This window comes from Aquila chrysaetos, chromosome 10 (genome assembly GCF_900496995.4).
Source record: "Aquila chrysaetos chrysaetos chromosome 10, bAquChr1.4, whole genome shotgun sequence".
In the NCBI taxonomy this organism is placed as follows: domain Eukaryota; kingdom Metazoa; phylum Chordata; class Aves; order Accipitriformes; family Accipitridae; genus Aquila; species Aquila chrysaetos.
Window position 1 is genome coordinate 13577712 of NC_044013.1, and position 17104 is coordinate 13594815.

Genomic DNA, 17104 nt, shown 5'->3' on the forward strand with positions numbered 1-17104 from the left:
CCCAAGAATCAGACAGGTCACTTATCTGTCTGCAACATGGTCGGCTGATGATGGGGTCCAGCCTATTTTCCAGCTGCACATCCTCTGAACTCAGCTACTCCAACCCCCTGCACAGTCCCACGTGGAGAGATGCTCTCATGAGATATGAGACGGAGAGAGGAGGGGAAAGCAGCTGCTGAGACTGCTCTCTCTACAAGCCTTGGAGGCTGAGCTATGTCCAGGCTAAGGGCTTCTGCTTGTAAATGGGGTCTTGGGACCATTTATTAAGCTCAGCTGTGTATAGCTGAAAAAGGCCAGACTGCTGATAGTGGCAGAGATATAAGGAGGAGTTTATCTTGGTATATCAAGTTACTTTGGATTTAGAGATTCAGAACTGAGACCAGACATTAGTTTCACCCTGGAGAAAGCCTCATAAACAAACAGAAATACTAGTGCTAAACACACCCACAGCAGCTGCCGGGAGCTCAGGGAGCAGGACAGATGTTCAGGTGAAATATCTGCATGACCTAGCAGGACAGAGGCCGCTTCCATAGCTAATGCACTTGCTCCTGAAAGAAAGCCAACACCACTGAGTACCAGCAAGGTGCAGAGTAAGGCACCTGGGATACATCTGCAGTCTGAGCAGGCTCACCCAAACTTGTTAGCCAGGACCAGGCTAATGCTAGCCCTGGCAAGGCTGTGTCCAAGTGTTCTCCTTGATAGCGAAACCCACAATGAACCCTGTGCCACTGCTGCCAGGCTCCTCCTGAGGCATCGGAGCCTGCAAGCTCAGGCACGTTTATGCTATGCTGCTGTCACGGTACAGCAGCTCACCTGCGAAAACCTGCATGCATACCCACTGGACAACCTGACCGGCAAAACGACAAGAACTGAAAAAGAGACCTGCAGAGAAGCATGAGCTTTGCACCCTGTTATCCTACGTCTGGAGCGAGGCAGAGAGGCCATGTGAGGTGAGGTGAGGCCGTGGCTGCCCTCGAGACCCTGCTCATCCCCAGGAGACAACGGCGGCTTCCTTGGGGCTCCTTAACACTAGATTAATACTTGCATGCACTTAATAAGTATCAACTATAGCTTGCCTTTCGGCCAAGCCATGAGAAACACCCAAAACCTCTTTCAGTGAGTCCCTCTGAACTACATAGTAACCTGCATTTCTTGGGGGCTCAGAGAGGGCATACAAACATTCATCACCAGCCAGGCGTATAATAACTAGTTTCATCTCTGATATACGATTATCTTCAGAGATGTGGCTGAACTGTCAATTGTCTGAGCAGCCACCTCATCAGCATGTTGCTTGTTACCTCTGCAGAAGTGTTTGCAACCATTTTTAAAATTAAAATACACATCTGATAACACATGAACTCCTGTTGAACCAAGTGGGATTGACAACTGGGTGAAATCATGGGGCCTTCTCCTTGAAGGATGCCCCTATGTATGTATATCCTATGGCAATTCTGCATGCGCGGCTTGTGAAAGCTTTGTGGTGAAATACTAAAGGAAAAAATGCAAAGGATTTGCTCAGGGCGCTTGGCTGGAGCAACAGCATGGCAAAAGCCCTTTTTTATGCCAAAAGGTGCTCTAGGCAGGACTAGCTGGAGTGCAGCAAAAGTGACAGGTTCAATTTGGCTGGACAAGGAGAGTCCCTGTGGAAGCACCGAGTCCACACCAAATCACTCGGCAAACCTGCTCCTATTTGGAAAGTGGAGCTGTCTGCCAGCATTAATAAAATACCCTAGTTGTTTAACTGGCAGAATGTTGCCTCCTTTCCTACTGCATGTAAAGCTTGGCAAGGCTCATGAAAATACAGGGTGAAGACATGCATTATTTTTGTGAGGTAACCTTCTCTAAGGGCGCCGTGGAGGGAGCATGTTTTGGCTGTGAAGGAAGCAGCCGATGCCCTTTGAATCTCTAGTCTCAAACACAATTTCCAAGTGGCAAATATTAAAAAATTACTGTAACAGGTTTCCTTTGGCTTTTCCTCAAAACAAGATGGAATTAGAAAGTGCAACAAGCTGCTGAAAACAATTTTTGCATTAAAAAAAGGAGATAGATAGATGATGGTGATGGGGTGCCCAACTTAAAGGCGAGGGAAGTGGGGAAGATGTGGAGCACAGTAGGACACGCACCAAGCCTCCTGGCATGCAGCGAATCCCCCAGAGGAGCGCCCAGCACTTTTATCTGGGCTGTTCAGATTAGGATGAGTGCAAACCCAGTCTGCAGAGCAAACAAGGGGGCTCCCATCAGTCAAAGTGGTGGCAACTGGAGACATCACGGCTGTTGGAAATCACTGGTTGAGCTTGTCGGGGATGCCTGGGCGATTCTGATAGGGAGACACCGAATGGGAGCAGACACCCAAATCTACCAGGGGATTTGTGAAATTGGCACTTTCATATCAGACGAGCCATTCCGGACATGCTCTCACATTGCTCATTGGGGCATGGAGACGTTTTGAAAGCAGGTGCCCCGATACATGAAGATCTTTTGGAGGAAAAGCCCAGCCATTGCCACGGGGCCAGACCCACGCCAGGCGGGTGCTCTCCTAAACCCCCTCTGCTGCTCCGCTGCTCAAGCACACCAAAATTGCTTGTGTGGTTCCCAGAAAGGCTAGGGCAGAGCTGGCCAAAGAAGCACGCGTGAATACCTCCAAAAGGAAGATGAAAGCTCTGGCCAGACGGCATCTCAGCCCACTGCCCAGACCTGCCCTTTGAACACTAAAGCACCACTGTGCTGCAATGCCCACAGAAACGCAAAAAATTTGCCTTGTGTAAACTTCAGAAGTTTTTCAGGATTAGCTCTGTGCTGACAACATATGTAGGGAAGCCAGCTTTTACTGCAAAAACAAGATCTATTCCAGTCCTTCGCCTGGAGTTTTCCTAAGGACATCACTCTCCAGAATAACGCCTTGCCTTCCAAGCAGGCGAGCAAAATGACTGTAAGAAATTTTTACCCAGGACAGCACAAAAAAACCCCAAACCCCTAGAAATAATTTTTTTTTTAAAAAGAGACGTTCCTATTCAGAAACATACATCCCATCCTGAGAAAGCTCATCTCAAGCTAATCCCATCCTGGAAAAGCTCATTGCAGCTGGACAGCGTCTGATACAGGATAAAGGTCTGACCAGAGCATCTCACGATGGGAATTTTCAGGTCATGCTGAGTGTAGGTGGGACTGCCACTGCAGCCGGTAATTAAAGAGGTCGAGATGGGGCAAGAGGTTTCTTGGAGACACATGAGCTGCTGACCTGATCCAGAAGACTGCTATTAAGCCGCTATTTGAGCTGCCTGGGAGAATTGCATTCTCCCATGCCACACCACAGATTTCTATTCACAGACAGCATCCTGTCTGTGCAGACTTAAAAGGGACCAAATGCATCTCAGCAAGGGAACTGGTCCCTCGAGAGGCAAGCTGCAATAGTCTGTTGTGGGATGTTCCTTCTTCCTTTGGTTCTAGCGCCTTTTCAGAAAGCTGTCAAAAACTGTCACAGATCCTAGGATGGGCTTAGTTCTCCCTGGAAAAAACCCACACCTGTGAGATAGGAAGAGTATGATTTCTAGACACAACAGAAAATCCCTTTCCCACCCTTGAAACAAGGCTTACACTGTGTCTAATCCTGCTGGCTCTTCACAGCAGAGATGACCTTTGGATTTTGCTAAGTGGACTCAAAGCAGAACATTTCAACTCAACACTTTTCAATTTATCATGTCCCGTATTTGCCTTAGAAACATTCCAGTAACACAAAGAAGCCAACAGCTGCTAAGTTTTGGGGAGTTTTTAAGTGGATGCATGTATATAAAAGCAAATTCCTAACTGGTAAGACACATTCAGAGTCTAGCACTGACGTTCATTATGAAACACTCCGGGGAAACTTTTGCCAAAATACTCTGAATTCACAAGGAGTAGGATATTTTGGTGTTTAAAGGTCTGGGCTGGGACTCAGGACACCTGGACTTAGTTCTTGGCCCTGTCACAATCTCACTGTGCAGCCATTGGAAAAAAAAAATTGTTTTCTTTGTGCCTGATTTTCCATTGTGTTAAATGAGTAACAATAAAAATAATAGCATTTCTCCCACAGGGTAATAATTTTGTTTATTTAGATGGCAAGCAACTCCGGGACCATAAGCATATGCAAGCACGTAACACAAGGCGATTTTGATCTTCATACAACTGTCACTGAATGAAAATCAGCAAGGAAAAAATGACAACTGTAGAATCACAAACTGAGTTTGTGGTCTAAGGTCTGCTTGTTCACCCCACTGGAACGAGATTGCTGGACTATCACTGCAGCTTTGCACCAAACCCTGTGTGTTTTGGCCAGAGAGGACACACAAAATCAAAACAGCAGCACTGAGAGAGCCCTGGGAACACCCTGTCCATTTTGATCTTACCATGCCAATGGCTAGAGCCAAGAAGGGGAAAACACAACACTTAAGTGCTTCTGTGTTTTGATGCTGAAAAATATTTTTTTTCCTCATTCAAATGTAAGGAGCGTTTCATTTCACAGAAAAACAGGAAAATTATTTCAAGCAGCAAAACCTCGGATTAAAGAATTTCAGCAAGTTGCAAATGCTCAGTTTTATTCCCATCTGGGACGGTGCTGGCCTGGACTTCAATGGGACTGTGACTTTCAACTTGCTGTAGTGGCTTGGATTAGGAAGGCTGTTTTAACTGGAGCATGAGACAGGACCAAACACAGGCTGGAGAAAGGACCTTGAGTGAACATCTTGAGCATCACTATACAACTGATGCCAATTCTCATTGATAGCCATTGAGAAAATCCTTTATGGAGCTTTCATGGGCTGCATGATGAAACACGTAATATAATGTTAACAGTCCCTTAATAGTTCATTGTCATTCTGGCACCTGTCAAGCCATGTATCAGCCAGTAAACTCCATGCTGAGCAATCTAATTTGTACCTGTAATACCGCTGTCACCAACCTGCCATGCTTAGGAAATAAACTGTCTCACTGGAACATGTCTAACTTGGTGTTTGATTTTATCATCACTTCGGCTGCTGCATCCCTCAAAGAGAAACACAGCGGCTTCACCTCGTCATTAATGCCCACCCAAAACCAGCTCCGACTGGCTCAGCTCCACATGCAGGCATGTGCTCTGAATTCACATTTGCCCTCACTATTTGCAGATGACTGAATTCTGACCAAAGCCCCTCTCGTGCCAGATGCTCAGCAAGCTTGCCTAAACCCCTAGCCCCTTCCCTAGGAGATACGCCACAAAACAGCACTGTGGTTTTAGCTACAATGACCCTAAACTTGCAGTCCTTAAAGTTTGCTCTCTGGTGCTTGGCAGTGGGGACAACAAAGTGGAACAGGTACTGTACCAGGTCTGTGAGATGAACATCACACAGCTTCACAGTCTGCTCGTGCAGCCGGGGGGCACGGTGTGCCGTACCACCACCACTTTGCTGTTGTTGAACACTGACATAGTGCCGTTTATGGGGGGGAGCAGCTGTAGCCAGAACATCTACAGGTACTCAGGTGCTCCCAGCTCACCCTGAAGTTTTCAAGGCAAAAACAAGGATAAAAGAAGTGCAAAAGTCAGACGATTTTAGAGAGAATGTAGCCAAAGCAATATTGATTCTGACTGCCTGAGACAAGTGGTCACAGGGCATGATATAACCAAGACCTCAGACCATTTTTCACATTGAGTTCCCATTTCATTGAACATATTATCAGATACTGGCAACTGTCATGCATTCTGTGACTGTTGTAATCCAACCTGTTTCTATATTAAAGTATCTTCAGCATATAAGATACAGTTTGAATTGAAAATTCTTTTTTGGTAGGGGAAGAGAAGTAAGCCTTAAACACTGGAAAATATGTCAGATCCCTCAAAACCCCAGCGTTTCTTGCCATGCCAAGACTGGACCTACCTGCACATAACCTCAGTTAATTGCTGAGTGCATGAGCTTGGCATGGAGCTTGTGAGAAAAAATTTCAAACCATTCAGCTGACCTAGAAACCAAAGTCTCAAACCTCCCAGACAACTCCTGGTTTGCTGAACAGATATTGTTTTTTTAAACTTTTCCATAGCTCCACCGCTGCTGTGTTGTATCAAAGGCTTAGTGCACTGGGCTCTGCAGAGGAGGGAGGCTCTGGAGTCGGTAAGCACAGATAGCAAGGGAAATAAAAGGTTCAGTGTCATGAAGGATTAATCTCATTGTGTCTATGCAGAGATTACTGCCTGGGTGAGTAGAAGCAAGTAGCAGTGAGATGGCTATAAATAGCACGTGACCTTGCCTCAACTATTTTATTATTGCAAATAGAGAAGGAAGAAATTCTCCAGAGAAGTTAGGAAATTTTCCCTCTGCTGATGGGATCACACATTCGCAGAAAGATGCTTGAGCTGTCTGTAGCCCACAACGGCACCCGCTGACCCCACAGAAGCACTAAAATCAGAGAGCAAGGCAAGCGTATAGCAGAAAAGGGCCTTAGTCAAGTGTAGGGAATAGGTACCAAGTGACAAAGATGTGAAGCAGCCTTTGAGTTCTTTAATACACCATCCTCTGCTCTCCAAAGAGTTTACAAGTTTCTTGTCTTCCAACTCAAGATAAATAGGGTTGGTCCCCATCCTTGCTACTACTGTGACAAGGGGCAGAAGTGATGCCTTCCTGGAGGCTCCACATGCATCTTTTCAGAGGTCTTCTCCATTTTCAAAAAGCTGACAATCTCCAATCTGCTTTGGACGGTTCCTCTCAGACCACCCCTGAGTGCCTCGCTGTGTGCTGCTGCTCACCAGTCGCTCTGGTAGACCCAAAGAGAATTGGCACAGGGAAACTTCTCCTGAGAAAGGAAAATTAGGAAGGCTTGGGTGTTTTTTGTTATTCCAACAAGCAATTTTTCAGTACACAAACATATGCGGATTGGTAGCTACATGGTCAAAAGAGCTGACTAGACGTTGAATTAGTCTCCAGAAAGTGGCAGATACTTGGAAATTTAAAACCAAACTGAACAAACCACTTCAATATTCTTCATAGAACAAATTCTTTCAATTAACCAAGACAGAAATCAGATTTCCTAACGAATCTCCCATTTGAGCCATGCTGGCAGCATTTTATGTAAGTGTACGTGTGTATGCGCCGAGCAGACTGAATGCATCCCCCCACCTGAAAAGGCCATTTTGCATTGAGAAAGCAAATTAGACTGGGACACTTCCTTCCTTCCCTCTCTGACATGCTCCTCTTAAACTGTTCCCAGGCAGGTGAGAATGAAGATTTTCACACATTACTGGCTGTGCATTGTATGCTTCAGTGCACACGTGGTGTAACAGATACTGCACAAGGAGCAGGGCATTACTCACAGCAAGTGATTTGCAAAACCACTTCCCAGCAGGAAGGACCCTTTCCCCATAAATCTCAAACACACTGAGGCATCGCAGGATTCATCCACAGAGCAAGCAGTGGGAAATGTGTTTGTGTTTACTGAACCTTCGATCTGACTGATGGTGAAAAACAATCTGAGCCAGATTTTGTCCTGTGTAAACACTCGGTTCTGTCTAACATATTCTGATGACAGCTAAGTTGTCCGCGAAACAGTATTTTCGACAAGGCAAAATTCCTAGAATATGCAGTGTAGGCTCTCCTGGAAAAAAACAAAACCCCTAGAACTGCGTTTTCAAAGCTTGGGCAAGAAACCCCTTGTAGATGGGATTCTTCCCTCCATGCCAGTAGACGACAGCCGAGATCACAGAGAGGAGCTGGCAGTACCCGGATTTCAGCACACTACTCTGTGCAAAAAAAGTCATTTCTATCAGCTGACAGCTGGCCAGTTGTCCCCTTCCCTCCAGCTGCAAACATAAACCCACGCTACCAACACACAATGGCCACGCCACAGTCAGTGGTGCAAAACACCCTGCGCCCTGGACCACGGGCTCTGAGCAGCTCCTCCAAAAGCTGTGTCTGGCTAGAAATGGGCTCTTTCTCTATTTTTAAGGATGCCAGCATAATCTGAAAGCTAAGTAAGAGCTTCTCTTATAATTTTCACTGGAAGAGGTGGGATGGATTCAGGCCTCAGGAATCTGTGCAGATGGTTACCCACGAGGCTCCTATACCCCAGAGTTTTCCTCGGTGAGGTAATTAGAGATGAGCCAGTGGGCCTTGGAGATGAGTAGCATGGGAGAAGCCAATACACTTACAGACTAATGGCAACAAGCAGTGCTAGATACCAAAAGGTGGGGGGTGTAAAGCCAGCCAGGCTTTCCAGAGTGGAGGTTTTCTCATGCATGTCTTTCCTCCTGTTGTTATAGCATCCCTGTGGCAGCCCCAATCGTTGTACACCTTGGAAAGTATCAGTCAAAGATTAGCCTGTGCGTTTTAAGCTAATGAAATCAAGCAGCTGGGAACAAGCAGTATGTGACTATCCTGTGGGCCACAGCCTGTTAGACAAATAATGAGCTTTCATCTGATATATTGACTGATAATAGACAGAGAGGCAGGTGGTCCTCTGCAGAGAGTCTTGGAAATAACCTGGGAGGAGAGAGGTGAACCTTGCTAAACCCACTGGCAAGGAGCAATGGAGCCCTTTGCCCGTGAAGGGAGGAAGGTCAAGGCTGGAATACTTCAATCTGATTAAGGCTAAAACTGATCGCATGCTTTTAGGGGAAAAACAGAACAAAACAAACTTGGCAGGCAGTTAAAAGGGCTGGGGGGTGCATCATGTAAGCGTGAGTCACAGGAGGAAGCAGACAGGCCACTCTCTCCAGCAGCAGAGATGCAACGGGAACATAGTGATACTCTATGTTTCCACAAAGTCTTCCAGCCTTAGGAACCTGAAGGCATTTGATTTTGGCCAGAAACAAAGCAAACTCATCTGTGATGAAAGAACTGAAACAAAGTGATGACATGGAGGTGGAATGAGGAACGCTTAGGAGAGGATCACCACACGGTGCTTTTGCAGACAGTCTCACGGTGTCTAAGATCCCAACACAAGTATAATCCACAACAGTCATCAGCACAGAAATAAACTTAACAGTATTTATTCCAAGGAGGATGAAGGCCAAAGCACGCTGCATCACATCTCTACCAAAAGACTTCCCATCAGTACAGGAGTTCATTAAAACAACGGCGACACACAACCTCCTCTCCCAATGAGTGGATGCAAGTTATACGCTTGTGACTGAATTGATTAACAAATACTACAGAAGCGATGGTGAATAACCTGGGGGCTGTTCATGACAGGCTGATGCCATCCATGTGCCTACAAGAATAAAGCAACACCTTATTCTGGCAAACTTCTGGATACCAGTACTTCTGCCTGGAAAGGATCAATGGCATTTCTCCAGTATGTTTGCAAGAATGCAGCAATGGAAGTCAGAGACTGGATCCAAAATTAGCAGAACTGTCACATATTCTCTGTTTTCCAGATTCTGCATTTTTCCTGCTTTTATGTATCTTCCCTCTCTGAGACCCATAAAGCAGCAGCTTTACAGTTTAGATGTGAATTTTCGCTAGCATCCTGCCTCCCTGGACATTGCAACTAGTTGAGCTGCACTGGTTGATAACATAGGCACTGGGGCGGACTCCTAACCAAGCTGTCTCCATGTTGGTATCTCTATAGAAATAATTACTAAAACATCTAAGAAAAACACAACAGAAAAATCTGACATAAACAGAAAAATTCTTACAGAATAAACTTTCCTCCCTTTCCAGGGTTTAGCAATGGCTCAGCACCTTTTAAAAGAGGCAGACATTACGAGCTGTTGAATGCCCTTTGGGAGCCAAAGGTTCCTGTGAAAATGCATTTGCTGGTCTGCTGTTACTCAACATTATCCAAACAGCTCCGTGTGCCCCTAGAAAACGCCCTTCTGAGAGGATGCATGGATTACTCATGACCATCCTGGAGCCAGGAAGCCACACTGAACTGGTGATAAAATTATCTTCCTTTTTTGCAGCCCTTTTCTGATGTAAATAGAGTTTTGTCAAATGACTTATCTAAGCCCTGTCCCAAGCCTGAAGACTGCCTCTCCCTACCTTTCCCTTCAGCAACAGGAAGGTCATCTCCTGAAGAAGGTACTGACTGACTCTGACAGTGATTATAGTCAGTTTATTTTATGAACGCCAGAGCGTTTGTTTGAAAAGCAGAGTGCATAGCCCTGAGGGCGGGCTGCAAACAGGACTGTGCTATCTGAGAAAGAGGTTGTTATCTCCGTCTGCCCTGAGCTATGATGGGACAGCAAAGGGATGAGCAAACAAACCAGAAATCCCAGGGAGAAAACAGACTCAGAGCATATCTCTGCATTGTCCCCTCACCCAAAACCCTTGCCAGTCTTCAAGGAGATGGTTTTAATTACCATGTTTTTTCCAGACACAATGTTTCTGGAATACCTTTTCCAGGGCTCAAGTCATAAACCAATGGATCACGACTCGCAACTGCTGAATGCTTGGAAACAGTTGTGATGGACATTAGGGCACTACAGACCTGATTAAATAAATCATTAGATCACCATTCCAATTCAACAAGCATTTTGCAAAGACTAAAGATCTACAAATCAGGGGTGGGCTTTGCTCACCATGAGGGGAACTGACTGATACCAAGGCGAAGCAAACTGAGCTTATGCCTTAGGTGACTTTGGAGAAAACTGCTCCCATCTTCGAAAAGAAACTTCTGTGCTGCTCTGATAGATTCACCACTACTGGGCCAGCATCAAGGCACTGCATTGGAAGCAAAGCTTGCAGAGAAAGGGAGAAAGTACAAGGAGGGAAGTGAAAATATATCTATAGTTCTGCAACATAATCTCAGTTGGTCTGGAAAGCAAAGGAAAGCTCTTGCAAGCAGCACTACTGGTACGGGCTGCCAAGCTAGTCCAGGCCAAAGGTTCGTGTATCCCAGGAACCTTCCCCCAGCAGTGGCTAGGGGTGGACGCTTATGGCCAGAGCATAAGGAGATGGCAGGTACGCAGTGACCCTCACACACAGGGCATCATCAGCAAAAGCAGCAGCTTACAGGCTTCCTGAATCAGGATTTGTCTCTGGACCACTGTGCTTAAAAGCCACTGATGGACCTGTCCTCTGGGGAGCTGTGTAATCCTTTCTGGGGCACATTTATACAAGCTGCAATAAATAAGGGATTTGGGAGATTTTAAGATATCAGTATATTATTTTCACCGGAGGAGACATGTGGCTGAGAAAGACCTACTACTAGGCTAGGTTAGAGTTTCCAGAAGACGTGGGGGGTTGCTGCAAAATACATCTGCACACAGGTTTACACACCTGGAAAGCAAGAGCCATTGCATCGGCACTGCAAACTTCCTCGGTTTCCTGCAATACTCGTTACACTAAAACACAAACCAATCTGAGTAAAACAGGGATGGGTTTTCCCACAAAAATGTATCTTCTGAAATGAAGGCAGATGAAACAGGGCAGGGAAGGGGACCCGCAACCCACCCTCTCATGCAGGACACTAAGAGCACAACAGGTCTCAAGGGTCCTCTCTTGGTGGGCAGGATGAGTAGGCTGACATGAGATGGACTCTGTTGATTTCACAGTGTAGCAACTGCCAGGCCTGTTCTCAGCAAAATCTGACCCTGCAATTTCTGGAGGAGAGGTCCTCTTTCTTAAGAACTTGTGACTGCCGCAGCTGAGGTTGACACAGGGAATCAAAGCAAGCTGAAGAACCCACTTTCATGCACTTCCACCTTCAGTTTATCCAGCACTACTGAAGAAACATGTCTTTCATTTGGAGAGGATGTAATTCTACCCTTGCAAATGTGACTCTTACCCTACTCCAGCTCCCCAAGCTTTGATGAGCATTGTTACTAATTTGAGAAAGGAATGGCTGGCTTTGAGAGAAGAGTAACACCAGTGTCCAGAATGACACCTCCGACAGCCCAGGGGCACGTTACGGACAAGTGCACACTGCTGCTCAGGCTCTTGGTGCAGCTCCAGCATCTCCTGTGGAGTTACACCAGGGCGAATTTGGCTCGTGCTTCAGCGAGCAAAGCCACATACCACTTGGACAATTGCCTCCATACATGACACACACCACAGGTCTCAGCTGGATTTGCTGCTTCTGAAATGAAAACACTTTGCTCGCTTTCCCCAGCCGTAGCTTGGTAATCATTACTAAACACTTATCAACTAGACGGCCTTCATTTCCTGAGAGCCTGGACCTAATTACATCAGGAAACGCTCCGCTTTTTCTTCAGACACTGAGAAATGTTGGTTTCTGAGCCCTCCTCCTACAAAGTCAAACTTTGCTCTGGTTAGTAGAGGGTAGAGGAGGGAAAAATGCAGCCAAATCTCAAAAGGCAAATTGCAGTGATTATTCACAGAGATGCCCTGGCTTCACTCTACATCATTAATAACAACAATAAAATGTCACAGCTATTTCATCTCCCCTCCATCCCCTATTAATCTTAGCTGAGCCCTGCGAGGCCCCTGCAAAGAGGTATCATTTTCCCCGGCTTGCAGGTAAGGAGTCCAATGTCTCATGGCAAATCAGAACCAGATCTCAGGGTCACCGGCTCCTAACGCCATTCCTTGAAGGAGTAAAACAAGCCCCCTCAGCTCCATTTCTTTATCAGGACATTCGATCCAGCAATGGGATGAAGGAGCCTTTGCCAAATGTGCTGCACACAGAGCAGCACTTTCAAATTCCTCCTTTGTGCCACGGGGCCGGCTGGGATGTTGAGTTACAATCGCTCGCTTGTAATAGAGCTCAGAATATCACCATCAGATCAAACTGTTGGTTAATTAGTGTACAAAAAAAAAAACCCCTACAAATGCACAGTAGCACCATATCGCAAGATCTGCTGCAGCAGCAGCATTGGTTTTACCCTGTGAGGTGCCCAGGAGCTGCCGCCCATCCCGGCGGGCAGCCAAGCAGTGGCTGCGTGTGCCGCATCTGATAGGAGTGACCTAGAGCAAACCTGCTTGGGGAAGAAAGGCAAGGAAGACTTGTGCTAAGGTGTTGTGCTTCCTCTGGCTGAGTTTTCCAGGGAGTCTCACTAATCCCATTATCCTGGCTCAGGAAAGAGCCTACAGAAAGGCAGAGCAGAGCTGGTGGCCCTCCCAGTGCTGCAGTTTTCTCTTTGCAAGAGTTGGTGGAATGGCATGGGTTGGATGTGTCAGCTCCCAGTTTGGCCGGTGCATGTGTGGCCAAAGGGGTGGCCCAGGAGGAAGTGGGCAGGTGTGTCTCCTTGAAAGCAACCAAGAGATGTGCCCTCTGCAAAGGGATGATCGGCAGCACATCCCACATTTCTGATTCTGGGTTGCTCTCCTACAATTATGTACCTTCACCTTTCTTCCTCCTCCCAGCCAAAAGCTGGAAATAAGACACAGACCTATTACCCTGAGCAAGAGCAGTCCACAGACTGGACTCCTGGGGACTAGTATAATCCAGAAGGGAGGCCAGAGCATCAGAGCCAGCACTTCCCATTGATCGCTCCAGCATTGGTGACCAAGCACCAAACTGGAAGCATTGAACAGCCTGAATGAAAAAGAGCTGAGGTTTTTTGTACCACCATCCTCCCTGGCCTCTCTCACAAACACGTTGCCAGTGATGCAGTTTATTTAGAACCCACAGTACATAATTCACATGGCTTGGAGATTGCAAGCCTGTGCCTGTATTTCCTTGGCGTGCCTGCCTGGACTTTCCCTGCAGATCCAGCACTCTGGGTGCTTTGGCAAAGCACCTCTTACCCCTGACATATTAAGTCCTGACCCTGCAGCTCTACCACGCGTGTAGCAACTTCTGTGGCCTTTCAGCAATGCGGGTCTTCCCATTTCAGGCCGGCAGACGACACTTTTGGGAGCGCAGTGCTTTGCGGTGGGGGAAGAGCTCAGTCCTTGGGCAGGGAGGCTGCTGAGCCCTGACACTGCATCCCACATGCGCTGCTGCTCAGGCACAGGGACATCTACAACACTTGCTTGCAGAACAGGACTTCAGAGAGACTTGTGTTCACCACTGGAACAAACACAGAGACAAAATACACCGAGATCTACCTCTGAGCAGATAGATAAATGCTTGGTCTGCACAGATTCCTGGACTGGGGACAGATGGATAGAGCCAAGCTGGATGCCAGCCACAACCTGGACAAACTTAAACACATACAATGTTCAGCTCCAACTTCTGACACTCCCATGGCCCTACTCACTGGAAACCCTGTGGAGACACACTCCTCCACAACCTTCTTCACATCAGGGGCTTAAAAGCATCCGCGGTGGTGGTCTCCTATCCAAGCACGGGCTCCTCAGTTTCTCAGCTCTCACCAGCACCAAGAAGAAACATCCTAAAGGATGCGTGTGTCATTTGTAGGCAGAACACAGGTGTTTCTTCCATTACTGCTTGCTTTGCTCTGCCTGCCTGAGACAGGGAAAGCAGCTGCTTGGTGCGGCTCCAGCAAAGGATGGCAGCCCTCCGGAGAGGGACCCCCGCCAGCAACTGCGGGATGAACAGCAGCCTGGAGCCTGCGGGGAGCCGGACAGAGATATCGTGCAGTGGTGTACACGGGCGGTGGTGTCTCTCACAGGGATGCTGGCAGGGATCCCCCCCGAGCACAAGCTGTTATTACTCACAGCACCGACACGTTCTGCAACCCAGCTGCCAGCTGCAGCCCCACCACTGATGTCACCCTGGCAGTCTGAGAGACGTTACCCGCTGTCTGGGGCAAAACTGTTTTCTAGTATGCAAAAAATGAGAAGCTGTCTGCCCTCGCTGAGGACACGGCTGAAGTCATGCTCCTGCCAGAAACCAGTGTCTTCCGAACACTTCCGAGGGGAGTCTGGGTTTCTGCTTTTAATTCCTGGCTCTGGTTCTGACTTACTGGGAATTCTTCTACCAGTCACTAAGCATCTCCATGACTCAGTTTCCATGTTAAAGAGGAGTATGAACCTTCTGGCCCAGGCTGCTGGGGAGGTTGAATGACAGCATTTAAATACCTTGGATGACGTTTCAGGGCTTAAGACATTGCAAGATTTTTCTGTTGATCTTAAAATTATGCACCAGTCTCCTGTAAGAGCTCACTCAATCCTTATAAGTGGCTCTTTGTCACTGTTCCCATCCACACCCTGGTTCCTCTTTCAAAGGCAAATACCATAAAAGGCTGTTTATTGAGACGGAGATCTAGAAAGGAAAAGTCAAATAGGGTCAGGCTCACTATGGCTTTGCTGCCCTGAGCTGCAGCCAGGGAGAGGTGGCTTCCCACTCCCTCCACAATCCACGAGGAACAGCAGCCCGTCTGTCCGAGGAGCCTCCGACGTGGGTGGGTGACTCCTGCCCCTTTGCAAAGAAATGTTTCATCTCCAGTGGAAATAGCTAAGATGGAAAAGGCGGATGATGCCAAGATTAAGAAAGAGAATTAGGAAAATAGCAAGCGTCCCTAATCAATCACACTTGGACAGTGAGGGTTTTATGTGCACAAAGACTTCACTTAAATTCTTTTCTGCATTTATCCACTAGAAAGAAAAATATCTGGTGGCTGAGGAAATTGCCAGATGTTGATTCACCCTTGCTTTCTGCAAATGTTTCCATTTTGTTGAAAACCCAATTTGGAAACTCAGGAACCCTCAAAAAAGAATTTATTTATTTATTTTTAGAAAATAAAACCTGCAAGCAGCTCCAATGACAGCACATGACGTGGATGAAGGCAGAGAAACTCTGCCATCTAGGAGACTTCATGCTGCTAACTTTTCCCTGTCCTGAAGCAGCAGAACCGAACCGGTTGCTCTCTCTCTGTCTGGTTCCAAGTCTGGGTTTTCCCTGGCATGGGGAAGAGAATGCTTAAAGAAACGGATATGTCAATGCAGAGATTTTCTGAAGAAAATATGGCTATCTATGTTAATAAACCTTATTGGTAAGATCCTAATCATCATCTGGTTCACAAAGGTCCTTTAACTTGGTTAAAGATGATCCAGGGCCACAACTAAGAGGGGCAGAGACTGAAATAGAAGCCACAGAAGGCAGCGAGGTAGCCAGGATAGAATGACATCCTATGGGGCTTGTCCCAAACACCTGAGTGGAAAACATGAGCCCTGAGAAATCCCATCACAACCAGTGAGAAGGATCTGCATTTTGCATCTCAGTCCAAAGACAGCATCTCCAGTACAGCAGCCCCTTAGAAACAGCTCAGGGGTTATTCCAGTATTAACTTTAAGACACCACTTAGGAAATAATCTATAACTTCATATCTCATCTCTCATAAGATCCAAAGAACAGTTGCTCAGCCTGAGTAATCCGCAAAACGTAGAGCCTAACCAGGAGGTATGGCTTCCCCAAAAAACTAAACCCATATCCTGGTTGCAGCAGGCAATGGTACACCACCAACCATGCCGTGAATGGTATGTTTCCCGGGCCCTGCACACCACCATGCACCACTAACAACACCTCGGAGCATCCCATGCTGCAGAGTGCAGGAGCTGCACCACTTTCCAACATTTCTGTTCTAAATATAAATTTACAGCCAGCTACTGATTGATTAAATATGAGCGGGGAGACCAAGTCACAAGTCTATTGTCTCATTTACTCACTTAGCCTCCTGGCACATGCACCTAACCATAATATTGCATTTAATTTTGGTTTTGTTTTTAAAAAGAATCACTTTGGACTTACTTTCCACAAAGTCCTTCTGTTTGATTTAGTGCACAACAGCTGTTCACTTCAAGAAGCTGTTGGAAAAACATTCATCTGCTCCCAGACCAGACTACTGTTAAAAAAGCAGAGCATACTTCTAAACTTAAGTAAAGTAAAAGATGCTTTAAAAAGTACAGATATGAAGAACTTTTGACAAACGTGTTTTGGTCATTGCTGAGGCTAATTCAAAACATAAATCACTGCAGGTGTAACTTCACTGGAAACATGTGGCTTTCCATCCAAAAATAAATCTGGGCCACATAATAAAATCTGCACAACCTAAATGGTGACTTGGTTGGCAAACAAAGGCATGGACAGACTTGCATAGCTAGCACCAGCAGTGCATTCAGCCCTCTGGGTTATTATTTACAGATGCTTCCTATGACAACAGCATCCCTCCCCTCCCGCTCTTTGGGAGCGCTTCCCCGGCGCAGGATGCTCCTGAGCCTCTCCCTGCGTGGGGAAGCACGGCTCACCCAGCTGAAGCCGCTCTGCAAGCCCATGAAACAGGGAACAGGGCACAGGT

At 46.8% G+C, this 17104-nt stretch overlaps 1 protein-coding gene across 3 annotated transcripts in view; it reads right to left on the reverse strand.

The window, feature by feature from the left end:
• Positions 1–17104, reverse strand: part of P3H2 (prolyl 3-hydroxylase 2) — a 77060-nt gene that overhangs the window by 15698 nt on the left and 44258 nt on the right. The window contains exon 1 of one of the 3 annotated variants that reach the window (XM_030029025.2): positions 10301–10318. The exons of the other annotated variants lie outside the window; for them this stretch is intronic. Within the exon in view, the coding sequence (XP_029884885.1) occupies positions 10301–10303 (3 nt within the window). The 5' untranslated portion in view covers positions 10304–10318. Of the gene's footprint in view, positions 1–10300; positions 10319–17104 lie in introns of those variants that run through there. 3 annotated transcript variants of the gene reach the window in all.